This window comes from Hyaena hyaena, unplaced genomic scaffold (genome assembly GCF_003009895.1).
Source record: "Hyaena hyaena isolate Hyena2069 unplaced genomic scaffold, ASM300989v1 scaffold_346, whole genome shotgun sequence".
In the NCBI taxonomy this organism is placed as follows: domain Eukaryota; kingdom Metazoa; phylum Chordata; class Mammalia; order Carnivora; family Hyaenidae; genus Hyaena; species Hyaena hyaena.
In genome coordinates, this window is record NW_024080978.1 from 1,889,607 (window position 1) to 1,905,370 (window position 15,764).

The 15,764-nt window shown below is 37.8% G+C and overlaps 1 protein-coding gene across 1 annotated transcript in view; it reads right to left on the bottom strand.

Moving 5' to 3' along the window:
* Nucleotides 1–15,420, bottom strand: part of LOC120243567 (mitochondrial inner membrane protease subunit 2-like) — an 827,125-nt gene extending 811,705 nt beyond the window's left edge. The window contains exon 1 of the mRNA XM_039249777.1: nt 15,282–15,420. Coding sequence (XP_039105708.1) covers nt 15,282–15,420 — 139 coding nt within the window. The remainder of the gene's footprint in view (nt 1–15,281) is intronic.
* Nucleotides 15,421–15,764: the final 344 nt, after the last annotated feature.

Consider the following 15,764-nt stretch of genomic DNA (forward strand, 5'->3'; position numbering starts at 1 on the left):
AGTCACCCCACCTGGACCAAACAGTCCTGGCAGCCTCTTTCAGCTCACATGTGGAGACTCCGGATAGGTCCTACATGAGCTGGGAAAGAGAGAGATTTTCCACATGTCCAACTTAAAGAACAACAGGGAGAGAGAAAAAAAAAAGAAAAAAAAAAAAACAGGGATGCTTTTGTGAAGGATGTGAAGCTACAAAAATTCATTCGTGCTTTCTTTCACATGTTCAATCCTTCATCCCTGAAAAACTACTGACTTCCAACTCTGCCAGGTACTGGGCTAGACAATATGATTCTTCATCCTTACAAATCCAGATATGGACCTAGTCACATTTTATTCAGGGATCTGAGAGTCTTTTTAAAAGCTAACATCCTAATTGCATACTCTTTTTTAGAGACATACAGTTCTTCAGCATTCCCCACTTAAAACTCAAGTGAATATTTTCTTCCTCTTTCTGTTTTTACTGCATAATATTGCATTCACATAAAAGTAACCTATATCTCTGTAGATACTACACTTCTTATTTTTTCTTTAAAAACCAGGCCCTTAAAGCTCTATTAATACAATTTTAAAATTGACATACACCATATTAATTTTACTTGGATGTATAGTGAGTTGCTACTTTTTCATTCTCCTAACCTCTCAATATATTACCTACATACTATAGATACATCACAATTTTACAGGCATTCTCTTATATTGCTTGTACAAATAAAAATCTTTACAAACTATCTAAAAGGTAATTTGCCAAAATGTATCTAAAGTCTTTAAAGTGGTCTTATCCTTAGACCTGGAAATGTCAAGTTTAGAAAATTATCCTAAGGAAATGGGAAAATATACATATATATATGTTTATATATATATGTTTATATATATCATCATATATTATTTATAATAGGTGAAAATTGAGTTAATCTTAGTACCAAGAGAAAACATTAAATGGTTAAATGATATGGTATAGGGATACTAAAGGACACTAAAAATCATACTGCAAATGTATGGCCAACTAATCTTCAACAAAGTAGGAAAGAGTATCCAATGGAAAAAAGAGTCTCTTTAGCAAGTGGTGCTGGGAGAACTGGACAGCAACATGCAGAAGAATGAAACTGAACCACTTTCTGACACCATACACACAAAAATAAATTCAAAATAGATGAAAGACCTAAATGTGAGACAGGAAACCATCAAAATCCTAGAGGAGAAAACAGGCAACAACCTCTTTGACCTTGGCACAACAACTTTACTTGGCATGTCTCTGAAGGCAAGAGAAATAAAAGCAATTATGAACTACTGGGACCTCATCAAGGTAAAAATCTTCTACACTGCAAAGGAAATAATCAACAAAACTAAAAGGCATCTGATGGAATGGGAGAAGATATTTGCAAATGACATATCAGATAAAGGATTAGTATCAAAAATCTATAAAGAACTCACCAAACTCCAAACCTGAAAAACAATAACACAGGGAAGAAATGGGCAGAAGACATGAATAGACATTTTCCAAAGAAAACATCCAGATAGCTAGGAGACACATGAAAGATGCTCAACATGGCTCATTATCAGGGAAATACAAATCAAAACCACATTGAGATACCACCTCACACCGGTCAGAGTGGCTAAAATTAACAACACAGGAAACAACAGGTGTTGGGGAGGATGTGGAGAAACGGGAACTCTCTTGCACTGTTGGTGGAATGCACACTGATGTTGCCACTCTGTAAAACAGTATGAAGTTTCCTCAAAAAATTAAAAATTGAGTTACCCTACGACCCAGCAACAGCATTACTAGGAATTTATCCAAAGGATACAGAAGTTCTGATTCATAAGGGCACATGTAACCCAATGTTTATAGCAACACTATCAGCAATAACCAAATTATGGAAAGAGCCCAAATGTCCATCAACTGATGAGTGGATAAAGAAGATGTGACATATATATATATATACAATGGAATACTATTCAGCAATTAAAATCTTGACATTTGCAACAATGTGGATGGAACTAGAGGGTATTATGCTGAGTGAAATAAGTCAATCAGAGAAAGACGGATACCGTGTTTTCACTCATATGTGGAATTTGAGACACTTAACAGAAGACCATGGGGGAAGGGAAGGGAAAAAAGACCGTTATAAACAGAGTAGGAGGCAAACCATAAGAGACTTTTAAACACAGAGAACAAACTGAAGGTTGATGGGGTAGGGGGTTGGGGGTAGGGAAAATGGGTGGTGGGCATTGAGGAGGGCACTTGCTGGGATGAGCACTGGATGTTGTATGTAAGTGATGACTCACGGGAATCTACTCCCGAGGTCAAAAGTATACTGTATACACTGTATGTTAGCTAACTTGACAATAAATTATATTTTTAAAAAATCATACTGTCAAAAATTTTTAAAGATACGTAGATGTGTTTGGTAAAATAAATTAGGTGAAAATGTCATAAATTCAAAAAACAACAAATTAGTGTGATCCAATATACAGAAAGAAGGGAGGGGGGAGGGAGAAAGGAAGGGAGATTGTACAGAAAAGAATAATAGGAATTTATAATGGTTCAGAAATGCAAACTTTGAAGTTAAAAGCCTGGGCTTAAGTCTGTATAATTTTCTTCGAGAGTTTCTTAAAGTTTGTTTCCCTCTCTTTCTCTTTTTCCCTCTCCCATATATTCATCTGTTTTGTTTCTTAAATTCCACATATGAGTAAAATCATATAGTATTTGTCTTTCTCTGACTGACTTATTTAACTTAGCATAATACATTCTAACTCCATTCATCTCATTGCAAATGGTAAGATTTCATTCTTTTTGATGGCTAATATTCCATTATATATCTATACCCTGTCTTCTTTACCCATTCATCAGTCGGTGGACATTTGGGCTCTCAATAGTTTGGCTGTTGCTGGTAATGCTGCTATAAACATTGGGGTGCATGTACTCCTGCAAGTCTGTGTTTTGTATCCTTTGGGTAAATAACTAGTTGTGCTATTGCTGGATCATAGGGTACTTCTACTTTTAACTTTTTGAGGAACCTGCATACTGTTTTCCAGAGAGGCTACAGCAGTTTGTATTCCCACCAACAGTGCAAGAGAGTTCTCCTTTCTCCACATCCTCCCCAACACCTGTTGTTTCCTGGGTTGTTAATTTTAGCCATTCTGACAGGTGTGAGATGGTATCTCATCATGGTTTTGATTTGTATTTCCCTGATGATGAGCCATGTTGAGCATCTTCTCATGTGTCTCTTAGCTATTTGGATATTTTCTTTGGAAAATGTCTATTCATGTCTTCTGCTCATTTCTTTACTGAATTATTTGTTTTTTAGGTGTTTAGTTTGATAAATTTTTGATAGACTTTGGATACTAACTCTTTATCTGATATGTCACTTGCAAATATCTTCTCCCATTCCGTGGGCTACCTTTTATTTTGTTGATAGTTTCCTTTGCTGTGCAGGAGCTTTTTATCCCAATGAAGTCCCAACAGTTCATTTTTGTTTTTGCTTCCCTTGCCTCCGGCAATATGTCTAGTAAGAAGTCACTGAGGCCAAGGTCCAAGAAGTTGCTGTTTGTCTCTAGGATTTTAATGGTTTCCTTTTCACATTACGTCTTTCACCATTTTGAATTTATTTTTGTGTATGATGTCAGAAAGTAGTCCAGTTTTATTCTTCTGCATTTTGCTGTCCAGTTTTCCCAGCACCATTTGTTGTTGTTGTTGTTTTAATGTTTATTTTTAAGAAAGAGAAAGAGCATGAGAAGGAGAGAGGCAGAGACAGAGGGGAACAGAGGATCTGAAATGGGCTCCAGGCTGATAGCAGCAAGCCCGACGGGGGCTTGAATTCATGAAATGTGAGACCATGACCTGAGCTGAAGGCAGATGCTGAACCCACTGAGCCATCCAGGCACCCATAAACACCATCTGTTAAAGATACTGTCTTATTTCCTTTGGATAGTCTTTTCTACTTTGTTAAAGATTAGTTGACCATAAAGGTATGGGTTTTCTGGGTTTCCCATTCTGTTCCATTGATATATGTGTCTGTTTTTGAACCAGTACTATAGTGTCTTCATGATTATAGCTTTATAATATAGCTTAGAGAACAAACTGAGGGTTGATTGATGGAGGAAGATGGGCAGGGGATGGGCTAGATGGGTGATGGGTATTAAGGAGGGCACTTGTTATGATGAGCACTGGGTATTGGATGTAACCACTGAATTTTGCTCCTGAAATCAATATTGCACTGTATGTTAACTAACTAGAATTTAAATAAAAAATTGAAAAGAAAAAAATCAGTGTAATTATCAACAAATCAATATCTCTACTCCTGTTTCTTCATCTGTAAAATGATGTTTAGTAATAGTACCTTCATCACAAGGTTGTGGGTGATAAATAAATTATATTTAAAGTGAATACTATATCTAATGCCCAAAATACAGTGATCATTCAATATTTTCTATTATTAGATAGAATAACATCTTAAACTAACTATGGAAGGTGATGTAGCTATTTTTATGAGTATTTTTCTGTTTTTTCCAACTTTTCTTCAATTATTATGCAATGCCTTAGAGTAAGAACAAGCTAATTTTTTAAAGAGAAAAACCATCTGATTTTTACATTCTTTTATTACAAATATTTATGAAGTGTGGTTTCTTCATTAACAAATTCTTCAGTGTTTAAGCATCCCTTTAATTCAGACCACTATAACTAGATTGCAAACTTCCTGGTTCAGTGAAATATGGCAATAACTATAAAACACTGCCATTTAATATGTGTATGGTGCTTCCATAAAACAGATATTGAGATAGCTTTTCAAATTAATAGCTCTGATTAATTATGACAAGAAATAGATCATGTATAATTAATGATATAAAATTTATATAAATAAAATTTCTACATATTGTCACAAAGACAGATTATTATATGTAATATAAGCTACCTACATGGATACATCTATAGATTGGCACCAAGATATAGCTATACACTGACAAACTCATAACTCCCTCATAAAATTGAATAAAGCTTTCTTAGTCACTGGTAGGTCCTTCTCCATTGGTCAAAAGAATCTCTCTTATTTATCCCCTAGCCTAAAATAAGAGTTCATAGTAAGGTATGTAGCAACAATAAAAAAAAGTGATTCAACAAATAACAAACGGTTTTTAAGAGGCTGCTTGGAATTCCCTAGATATACTTAACTGCAAAGAGCTCAAATTCCCCAACAGGTGCAAGTGCATACCAATCTATACAATTCGCTTGTACAATATTTGTGAATAAATATGTAAAGATGAGAACATGGATTTGAGATCCTTAGCTGCTCACTGTTGAACTTCATGTGGCATCCTATGGGGGAAGAAAAAAAGAGCCCCCCATTCTAGCAATATAAAAGTGTATCAGAAATTTTGGTCCATTGGACGCCTGAATTACATGAATCAGTGATCAGAATTAAAAGGTTCCATTATTTTGCTTATATCTGTTTTGAGCGGTTCTTTAGCTGTCAATTCTTCCTGGAATTTCTTTGGAGCAGAGCTCTTTCATTTCATCATTTTGATTAGCTTTCTATCTCTTGTTAGTTTTAAAAGCTTGTTATGCACTCTGCTGTACCAAAGAAGGCTCTTTGACTATCCAGGGCCTATCCGTTCAGAAAGTGTTCTTTGAATGGTGTCTCAAGAATGAAACTAGATCATTTTCTCACACTATGCACAAAAATAAACTCAAAATGGATCAAGGACCTGAATGTGAGACAGGAAACCATCAAAACCCTAGAGGAGAAAGCAGGAAACAACCTCCTTGACCTCAACTGACCCATCCCCAAAGGCAAGAGAATCAAGAGCAAAAATGAACTATTGGGACCTCATCAAGATTAAAAGCTTCTGCAAGGCAAAGGAAACAATCCATAAAACTAATAGGCAACTGATGGAATGGGAAAAGACAGTTGCAAATGACATTCAAATAAAGGGCTAGTAGCCAAAATCTATAAGGAACTCACCAAACTTCACACCTAAAAAACAAACAATCCAGTGAAGAAATGGGCAGAAGATATGAACAGACACTTCTCCAAAGAGGACATCCAGATGGCCAACAGACACATGAAATGATGCTCAGCATCCCTCCTCATCAGGGAAATACAAATCAAAACCACACTGAGATACCACCTCACGCCGGTCAGAGTGGCTAAAATGAGCAAATCAGAGGTCTCTAGACGCTGGCGAGGATGTGGAGAAATGTAGGGCACCCTCCTACACTGTTGGTGGGAATGTAAACTGGTACAGCCCTTCTGGAAAACAGTGTGGAGGTTCCTCGAAAAATTAACAATAGAACTCCCCCATGACCCAACAATAGCACTGCTAGGAATTTACCCAAGGGATACAGGAGTGCTGATGCATAGGGGCACATGTACCCCCAATGTTCATAGCAGCACTCTCAACAATAGCCAAAACATGGAAAGAGCCTAATGTCCATCAACTGACAAATGGATCAAGAAGATGTAATTTATCTATACAGTGGAATACTACATGGTAATGAGAAAGAATGAAATCTGGCCATGTGTAGCAACATAGATAGAACTTGATGGTGTTATGCTGAGCGAAATAAGTCAGGCAGAGAAGGACAGCTACCATATGTTTGCACGCTTAGGAGGATTAGGAGGAACTAAATGGAGGACTGTGGGGGCAAAAAAGGGGGGAAAATAGTGGGGGAGAGGGAGGGAGGCAAACCATGAGAGACTCTTGAATGCTAAGAACAAACTGAGGACTGATGGAGGTAGGGGGAGGGGAGGGGGGTAATGGGCATGGAGGAGGGCACTTGTGGGGATGAGCACTGGGTGATATATGGACAATAAACTTGACAATAAACCATTTTTAAAAAGTCAACAAAAAAGAAGCATGTTATTTAGAACATGAAAGTAAATATTAAAAAAATAAAAATAAAAAAATAAAGGGTTCACCTGTGTAAGAAACAAATAGCATCTCAAAAGAAGAGATAAAAGAGACAAAAGAATGTAGTCCTTATACTACTTATTGTTACAAAATAAACATTCTAAAGCCTAACACAAAATCATTTATTTGCTCTTGATTTTGCAATTTCAGCTATGCCTAGCTAAGTGGTAGTCAGCTAGTCAGACCGGAGGCCACTCAGGCAGGTACCACCATAGAGATAGTACTGGTCCCAGAGTACAAGCTCTCCTGTGCAAGCATCTAATAAGCCTCTGTTTGCATGTTGCTTCCTGTAATTCTACTGGCCAAAGGGACTCATTAATATGGCCAAATCAAGAGTCAAGGTAGGGGATTACACAAGAGCTTGCAAACCAATGGGCAAGACTCATGGGTGTTGGTGGTGGAAGAGGGGACATTAATGTAGCAATCTCTCAAAGTCCTTTTGCAAAAGGATCAAAGTCCACGGATGAGGATACTAGGGTGGAACTCAAATGCAGTTCACCTTGAATCACAGGCTTAGGAAGGAAAAAGACATGCTATCTGTCCCCCAAACACCCAATATGCAATGGAAAGACAGGGATGGGATAACCACAGTAGATTTTTTAAAAAGAATCCGAGAAACACAGAAATCATTTGTCCATAGCAAGTCTTAAATCCAGCTGCAGATTTTGTCAGGGATTCCTACCCTAGGGACAGGAATGTTCTTTCTTTAGGACCCCTTTCATTATCTGGAATGGCCCCCTAATCTATTGCTATCCATGGGTCTTTGCTCTCCCCTATGGGCTTTTGACTCCAAGATAGGTTCTTTTTAAAAAGAAATCCTATTTATAGTAATCTGGAGCCCAGAGGACTCTTTTTAAACTGGCCATCACTTTTATTTTTCCTTCTCATTATTTTTAAAAATTTTAAAACCATTACAGTTAACATACAGTGTTATATTTATTACAAGTGTACAAAATAGTGATTCAACAACTCTATATATTACTCAGTGCTCATCATGATGAGTGTACTTTTAATCCCCTTCCCCTATTTCACCCACCCCCCAAACCCTCCTTCCCTCTGATAACCATCAGTTTGTTCCCTATAGTTAAAAGTCTGTTGGGGCGTCTGGGTGACTTGGTTGAGCATCCAACTCTTGATTTCAGTTCAGGTCATGACCTCATGGTTAAGGAGTTTGAGCCTCATGTCAGGCTCTGCGCTGACAGCTCAGAGCCTGCTTGGCATTCTCTCTCTCTCCCTCTCTCTCTCTGCCCCTTCCTTATTTTCACATGCTCTCTCTCTCAAAATAAGTTAATTTTAAAAAAGAAAGAGGCTTTTTCTGAGTTTCTTTTTCCCTTTATTTGTTTTGTTTCTTAAGTTCCACATAAGTGAAATCATATGGTATTTGTCTTTCTCTAACTGACTTATTTTGCTTAGCTTAATACTCAATCCATGTCATTGCAAATGGCAGGATTTAATTCTTTTTTATGGCTGGATTATATATATAATTTATTTCATTCATTTATTGATGGACACTTGGGCTGCTCCATAATTTGGCTATTATAATAATGCTCAATAAACATTGGGGTGCCTATATCTTTTTGAATTAGCATTTTCATATTCTTTGAGTAAATACCCTATAGTGCAATTGCTGGGTCATAGGACAATTCTATTTTTAAATTTTTGAGGAATCACCATACTGTCTTCCAGAGTGGCTGCAGTCCCACCAGTGGTGCAGAAAAGTTCCTTTTTCTCCACATCTTCACCAACACTTGTTGTCTTTTGGAATTTTGATTTAAGCCTTTCTGACAGGTATGAGGTGAGATCTCACTGTGGTTTTGATTTGCATTTCCCTGATGATGAGTGATGTTGAGTGTTTTTCATGTGTCTATTGGCCATTTGTATGTCTTCTTTGGAGAAATGTCTGTTCATGTCTTCTGCCCCTTTTTGAATTAGATGGGGGGGGGGGTTGTGTAAGTTCTTTATACACTTTGAATACTAACCCTTTATTGGATATGTCCTTTGCAAATATCTTCTCCCATTTAATAGGCTGCTTTTAGTTTTGATTGTTTCCTTTGCTGTGCAGAAGCTTTGTATTTTGATGTAGTCCTAATAGTTTATTTTTGCTTTTGTTTCCTTGACTCATGAGATACATCTAGAAAAATGTTGCTAGAGCTAATGTCAGAGAAATTACTGCCAAGATTTTTATGTTTTCAGGTCTCATGTTTAGGTCTTTAATCCATTTTTACTTTATCTCTGTGTATGCAGTAAGAAAGTGGTCCAGTTTCAGGGCGCCTGGGTGGCTCAGTTGGTTAAGCATCCGACTTCGGCTCAGATCATGATCTCACAGTCCGTGGGTTCAAGCCCCGCATCGGGCTCTGTGCTGACAGCTCAGAGCCTGGAGCCTACTTCAGATTCTGTGTCTCCCTCTCTCTCTTCCCCTCTGCTAGCTCTCTGTCTCTGTCTCTCAAAATAAAATAAAGACATAAAATAAAATTTAAAAAAAGAAAGTGGTCCATTTTCATTCTTTTGCATGTTGCTGACCAGTTTTCCCAACAACATTTGATGAAGAGACATTTTCCTATTGCATATTTTTGCCTCCTTTGGTAAAGATTAATTGATTATATAATCATGGGTTTGTTTCTGGGGTCTCTATTCTTTTCCATTGATCTATGGGTTTGCTTTTGTGCCAGTACCATACTGTTCTGTTTACTACAGTACAGCCTTGTAATATAACTTGAAATGTAGAATTGTGATAACTTCAGTTTTGTTTCCTTTTTCAAGATTGCTTTGGCTATTCAGAGTCTTTTGTGGTTCCATACAAATTTTGACCATTCCTTTTAGTATATACCAAATCAAGTCCCTTAAAATGCTCTAGACTTCCTATTCATCTAATTGACATTCACTTCCTTCTCCCATAAAACTATATTCATAACTCTTTTCAAACTAAAACTTTCTCTACTTTGTGTCAGGCTGCTATGGCAAAAAGCCCTTAAGATTCTTACACATGTATTATCTCTTTTGGCTAGCTGAAAGAATTTCTATGCCACATCTTAAATCTTTTTTGAGGTCTTACCAAAGAGTCTTCCAGTCAAGATTTGATATTTACCCCAAGCCACTTTTTATTTAAGAATTTTCTGCCTTCCAGAAACTGCTAAAGAAATAATTTTATTTTTCAAAACAGAAAATCCCAGACACCTTGTATCTCCTCTAAGTTCTACTTTAAGTTATTCCTCTCCTCCTATACCATATAAAAGCTATAAGAAGCCAATTTACAATGTCAATATTCTGCCTGGAAATCCCCTTAGCCAGATTCATGAATTTGTTAAGTACACCTTTTATATTCCAAGTCCTACAGGTGACAGTTTCTCAGTTTCAGTACCATAAACATGGTCACCACTACTTCAGTCTCCAATAAGCTTCCTCACCACCTTTCCAGCTTCTAGCAAAAGCTGTCTCTCGTCAAAACCAATGTCATCTATTTTAGAATTTATTTTGGCAGTACCTCCTCACTGACAATGCCAGTTTTTATTTGGGTGACCTATTGCTTCATAACAGACCACTCCAAAACTACGTGTCTTAAAAGGACAACCATTTATTTCTCATAATCCTGCAACATGAGCTTCACTTAGAAGGGTAGATCCTCCTCCAGTCTCTCTTCCAGTCAACATGTGGTAGCACTCACCTGTGACTCATAAAGGGCTAGAAAGGCCAAGATGGCTCTACTCATACATCGGGCAGTTAACTGGGGCTTCTTGGACAGGATGCTTCACTTGTCCTCCAATGTCCCCTCTAGCAGGACAGCCTGAGTTTCTTGCATGTTCTCAGTTCACAAGCACCTTCCAAGTTTCTACCTGAGTAACATTTGTAGATGCTCAATTGGCTAAAGCAAGACACATGGCCTGAGTCAATGTGGGAAGAAACTCTACAAATCAATGAGGGAGGTATGATTCATTGAGGAGCCATTACTGTAAATATCTACACATTTCCCATGCTAAGTGAATGGGCCATTCTCTCAGGTGACACTCTGTGCTTCCTGATGGTCATTTTAAAAACTACAGAATGAAAGATGGTTTATATTATAAACAAAAGAAAGCTGGCAAAAAACTAAAAGAAAAACAGTTTTTGAAGTTTATTTATTTAAGAGGGAGCAGAGAAGAAGCAGAGAGAGAGGGAGAGAGAGAGAATCACAAGCAGGCCTCACTGCCAGTGCAGAACCCAACACAGGGCTCAAACTCACAAACTATGAGATCATGACCAGAGACAAAATCCACAGTCAGCCATTTAATCAAATGAGACACCCATGTGCCCCAAAAGATAAACATTTTTAAGCTACAGAATACACAACACACATTTAAAAATTAAATATAAAGTAGCAAGATAATATAAAACTAAAAGTAGGAAGAAGAAATAAAAAGTTTATAAACTAGTAAGAAAAATGAAAAATATTATAAATTTATATAACCATTAACACAAGGGATTAGAAGCAATAAAATAAGCTAAAACCGAGCATAAATATATGAGGGGAAATTTTTTTATTTCAAATTAATTTAGAAATTTATTACCTTTCATTGGTGATGAGTCTCTTTTTTTAATGTTAATTTTTTGAAAGAGAGAGAGAGCATGAGCATGAGAGAGGGAGGGGCAGTGAGAGACAGAGACAGAGAATCTAAAGCAGGCTCCAGGGAGGCTTGAACTCATGAGCCATGAGATCATGACCTGAGCCCAAGTTGGACACTTAACTGGCTGAGCCACCCAGGCGCTCTGGTGATGGATTCTTTTTATGAAAAGAAAATTTTGCTATTCTCAGAGGAAATAGCTTTCGAACAGGAAACTTCTCACCATTTTTTTTTTCAAGTTTTTATTTAAAATCTAGTTAGCTGGGGGGCTTGGATGGCTCAATTAAGCCTTCAATTCTTGATTTCAACTCAGGTCATGATCCCATGGTTGTGAAATTGAGCCTTGCATCAGGCTCTATGCTGACATCATGAGATTCTCTTGGGATTCTCTCTCTCCCTCGCTCTCTGCCCCTCCCCTCTCCTGTCAAAAATAAATAAGCTTTTAAAAATAATAATTAATTAATTAATTATACTTAGTTAACATATGGTAAAATTGGTTTTGGGTGTAGAATTTAGTGATTAATCACATATATACAACATCCAGTGCTCATCACAAGTGCCCTTCTTAATACCCATCATCATGTAGCCCATTCCCCACTCTCTTTCCCTCCAGCAACCCTCAGTTTGTTCTCTATAGTTAACAGTCTCTTAGGTGTTGCTTCCCTCTCTCTTTTTTTTCCCCTTCCCCTATGTTCATCTGCTTTGTCTCTTAAATTCCATATATGAGTGAAATCAGATGGCATTTGTCTTTCTCTGACTGACTTATTTCATTCAGCATACTACACACTAGCTCTATGTTATTGCAAATGTCAAGATTCCATTCTTTTTTATGGCTATGTAATATATATATATATATATCACAATTATTTTTAGTCATTCATCAGTCATTGGACATTTGGACTATTTCCATAATTTGGCTACTGCCAATAGTGCTGCTAATAACAAAGGGGTGCATGTACTCCTTTGAATCAGTATTTTTGTATCCTTTGGGTAAATACATCAAAGTACAATTGCTGGACTATAGGGTAGTTCTATTATTAACTTTTTGCGGAAACTCCATACCACTCTCTAGAGTGGCTACATCAGTTTGCATTCCCACCAACAGTGTAAGATGGCTCCCCTTTCTCCACATCCTTGCCAATATTTGCTGTTTCCTGTGTTGTTAATTTAAGCCATTCTGACAGGTGTGCAATGGTATCTCATCATGGTTTTGATTCATATTTCCCTGATGAGGAGTGATGTTGAGCATATGATGAATAACTTAATAGACAAATGGGTGGATAATGAAAAATATATCTTTAAAAATGTTAAAAGTTAGAATTCAAAAGCTTGGCAAACCATAACAATCAGGATTTTTGAAGCAAAAGCAGTTCCCATGTCTGGCAAACACCCCAATTTGCCTTACAGAAGAGCTGGGGCTCTCTATAAGAAAAGGTTTCTCAAATGTATTTTTTATTAATGCATAATTGAGATGTAATATTATATTAGTTTCAGATATAAAGCATAGTGATTCAACACTTGTGTACATTCCAAAATGATTACCATAGTAAGCCTAGTTACCACCCATCACCATACATAGTTCTGAATTTTTTTTTCAAACTTGTGTATTTACGGAGCTTATCACAATGCAGATTCAAAGGTCCTAGTAATGATTCCATTTTCATAGATATCTGAAATGGAGCTCAAGAATCTTTATGAATAAGCCTAAAGATGGTATTAATAAAGGTCCAAAGATGACACTGTCAAAGGGCTTTCTCAGACCATGCACCTCCTTCTCCTTTGCATCACACTTACTGTTCAAAGCCCTTAAGATAAGCCCACGTTTAAAATTTCAGGCTCAAAAGCTAACATCCTCCATTCCCTTAGCTATAGCTCAATTTGAGCAGCTTCACCCTTTCAAGCCTCCCTCCAGCAATAAAGCAGCATTTTCAAATTACAGGTCATGACCAATGAGTGAGTCATAGAATCAATTTAATGGGATGCGACCAGAATAGAAAATATCAGAGGGCAGTGCACATAATGATGGTAATTACAGTTTTAGTATTGTTACATGAAACTTTTGTTTCACTCGTATGTATGTGTGTACAATGAAAAACTATATCACTTAATGAGTCATAATCAAGAAGGTTTGAAAACCTCTGTCATAAAGAATATAATGGATTCATCAAGAAGCTAAAAAGTTTTCAGGTGAAGAGTGCAGAAACACCCTCAAAGTCAAAGAAAAAAATTCTAATGATGATAATTTCATTTCATCATATTTCTGTAGGGTTTAATTATTCAGGGACTTCAAAGAACAAATTTAATATGCATTTATTCAGCATCCCTCTGAATGGGTAGGTAAGAGGAATATGGTCCTTTTCTTTTAGAAGCTTACAAAGTACATGTTAGTATTAACCCATAAAATAACTAGAAGACTAGAGGAGAATACAAAACATTTATAATCATGAGTTAAATTTACAGTGCCGTAGGATTTCAAATAAGTGAATGATGGAATTAGGGGAAGTTGTGTGAAGAAGGTAGGACTCGCCTTGAACATAAGATAAATAAAAGCAGAGAGGAAAAGTTACAGTAATAAGCCTATAGATAAATGAAGATAGCTGCCTATAAAAAAACATCTCAAACATTCAGTGTATAACACAATACTGAATAGATATACTACACCCAGTCATTCAGAAACCCAGGTTCTTTCTATCTAATAGATCTACCATCTCCTGTGGCTTCGGAGTCCTCAATTCCTCTGCATCCAGCCAGCAGACACAAGAGAGAGCATGGATTACAAAGAAGACTTTCACAGACAAAGCCTGGAAATGGCAACTCACTTTTTAATCCTCTTTCCACTGGCCAGAATGCAGCCCCACTGACTACTAGGAAGCAAATAATACAGCCTAAGACCAAAATGGAGTGCTTCTATTCATTTCTAGTCCTTTCTCTTTCAACGAAAATATCCCAAACATAAAACAATTAACAAATATAAAAGGACTCTGAAAGGTGGAAAGAAGATGGACTAGAGGCTAGGGACATGAGAACTTGAGGAATAACATGGCAGCAAGTTCCCAGGTTGTCTTTTTACTTCTTCTATATCCTAGATGAGACACTGGAGAAGCCTGCAACCAAGAACCACCAACAAGCAGAACAAAGACCTTAAAGAAAAGCCCACTTCTTAGCCAAAGGGCCAGGAAAAGGCTGGCCAAGTGGAACAGAAAACACTTTTTATAATACCCGTCCTAATCTAGTCAAACCCCAAAGGAAACTGTGCCCTGACACCAAGGTGTTAGTGGGCAACAGGGAAAATGGTGTTCCAGCCACACCCAGTGTCAGTGAGACTGGATGCATTCCCTTCACCTTCCTCTCCTACAAAGAGATAGAATGAGAATGCAGGGCATGTTAGTCAGCATACTATCACCCACCCCACGGGTAGTTTGGCAATTTTTTTTAAATTAAACATAAATGTACCATACAACTTAGCAATTCCATCCCTAGGTACCTGCTTAAGCAGAATGAAAACCTATCTACACAGACATCTGTGCATGAATGTTCACAGCAGTATTATTCATGATAACGAAAATGTGGAAAGAGCCCGAATCCCCCCACCCCAGGGCCGGCTCCCAGAGCACACCCCGCGCCCTCCCTGTGACCGTGGCTTTTAAACTGCCCTTCCTCGGCTGGGTGAGGGGGCGTCCCCTCTTTCATCTGCTCCCCCCGCCACTACCCACACGTCCCACAGGCCTCAAGGGGACGGGCCTCTGGGCACTGGGTACGGCGCTCCCCCGGCTCACGCACACAAGGTGCGAGCGACTGGCGAGGCCGCGGAGGCTCCGCGGTTCGCCGCCGCGAGCGGGGTACAAGCTTCAGGAGGACGAAGGATATCATCTTTCTTGTTCATTCCTGTGTCTTCAGCATCTAATACAGTGCCAGGCATATAGGCTACCTCAAGAAACAAGCCATAGTACACAAGGTGGAGAGTCCCAAATATCACTACGAATAGGAAAATAAAATAACCAAGGTCCCAACAAGAGAGACCAAGAGATACCATTCAAAAAACACTCTCTGAAAGGATAGGCCCAGGACAGTCAAAGAGTCTTCTTGGATACAGCAGCGCTCATAGATACAGAGGGAATAACAGGTCTTTAAAACCAACAAGAGCCAGAAAGCTAACTAAAATGATGAAATGAAAGACCTCTCCTCCAAAGAAACTCCAAGAAGAAATGACAGCTAATGAACTGCTCAAAACAGATATCAGCAGCATCACTGAACAAGATTTTA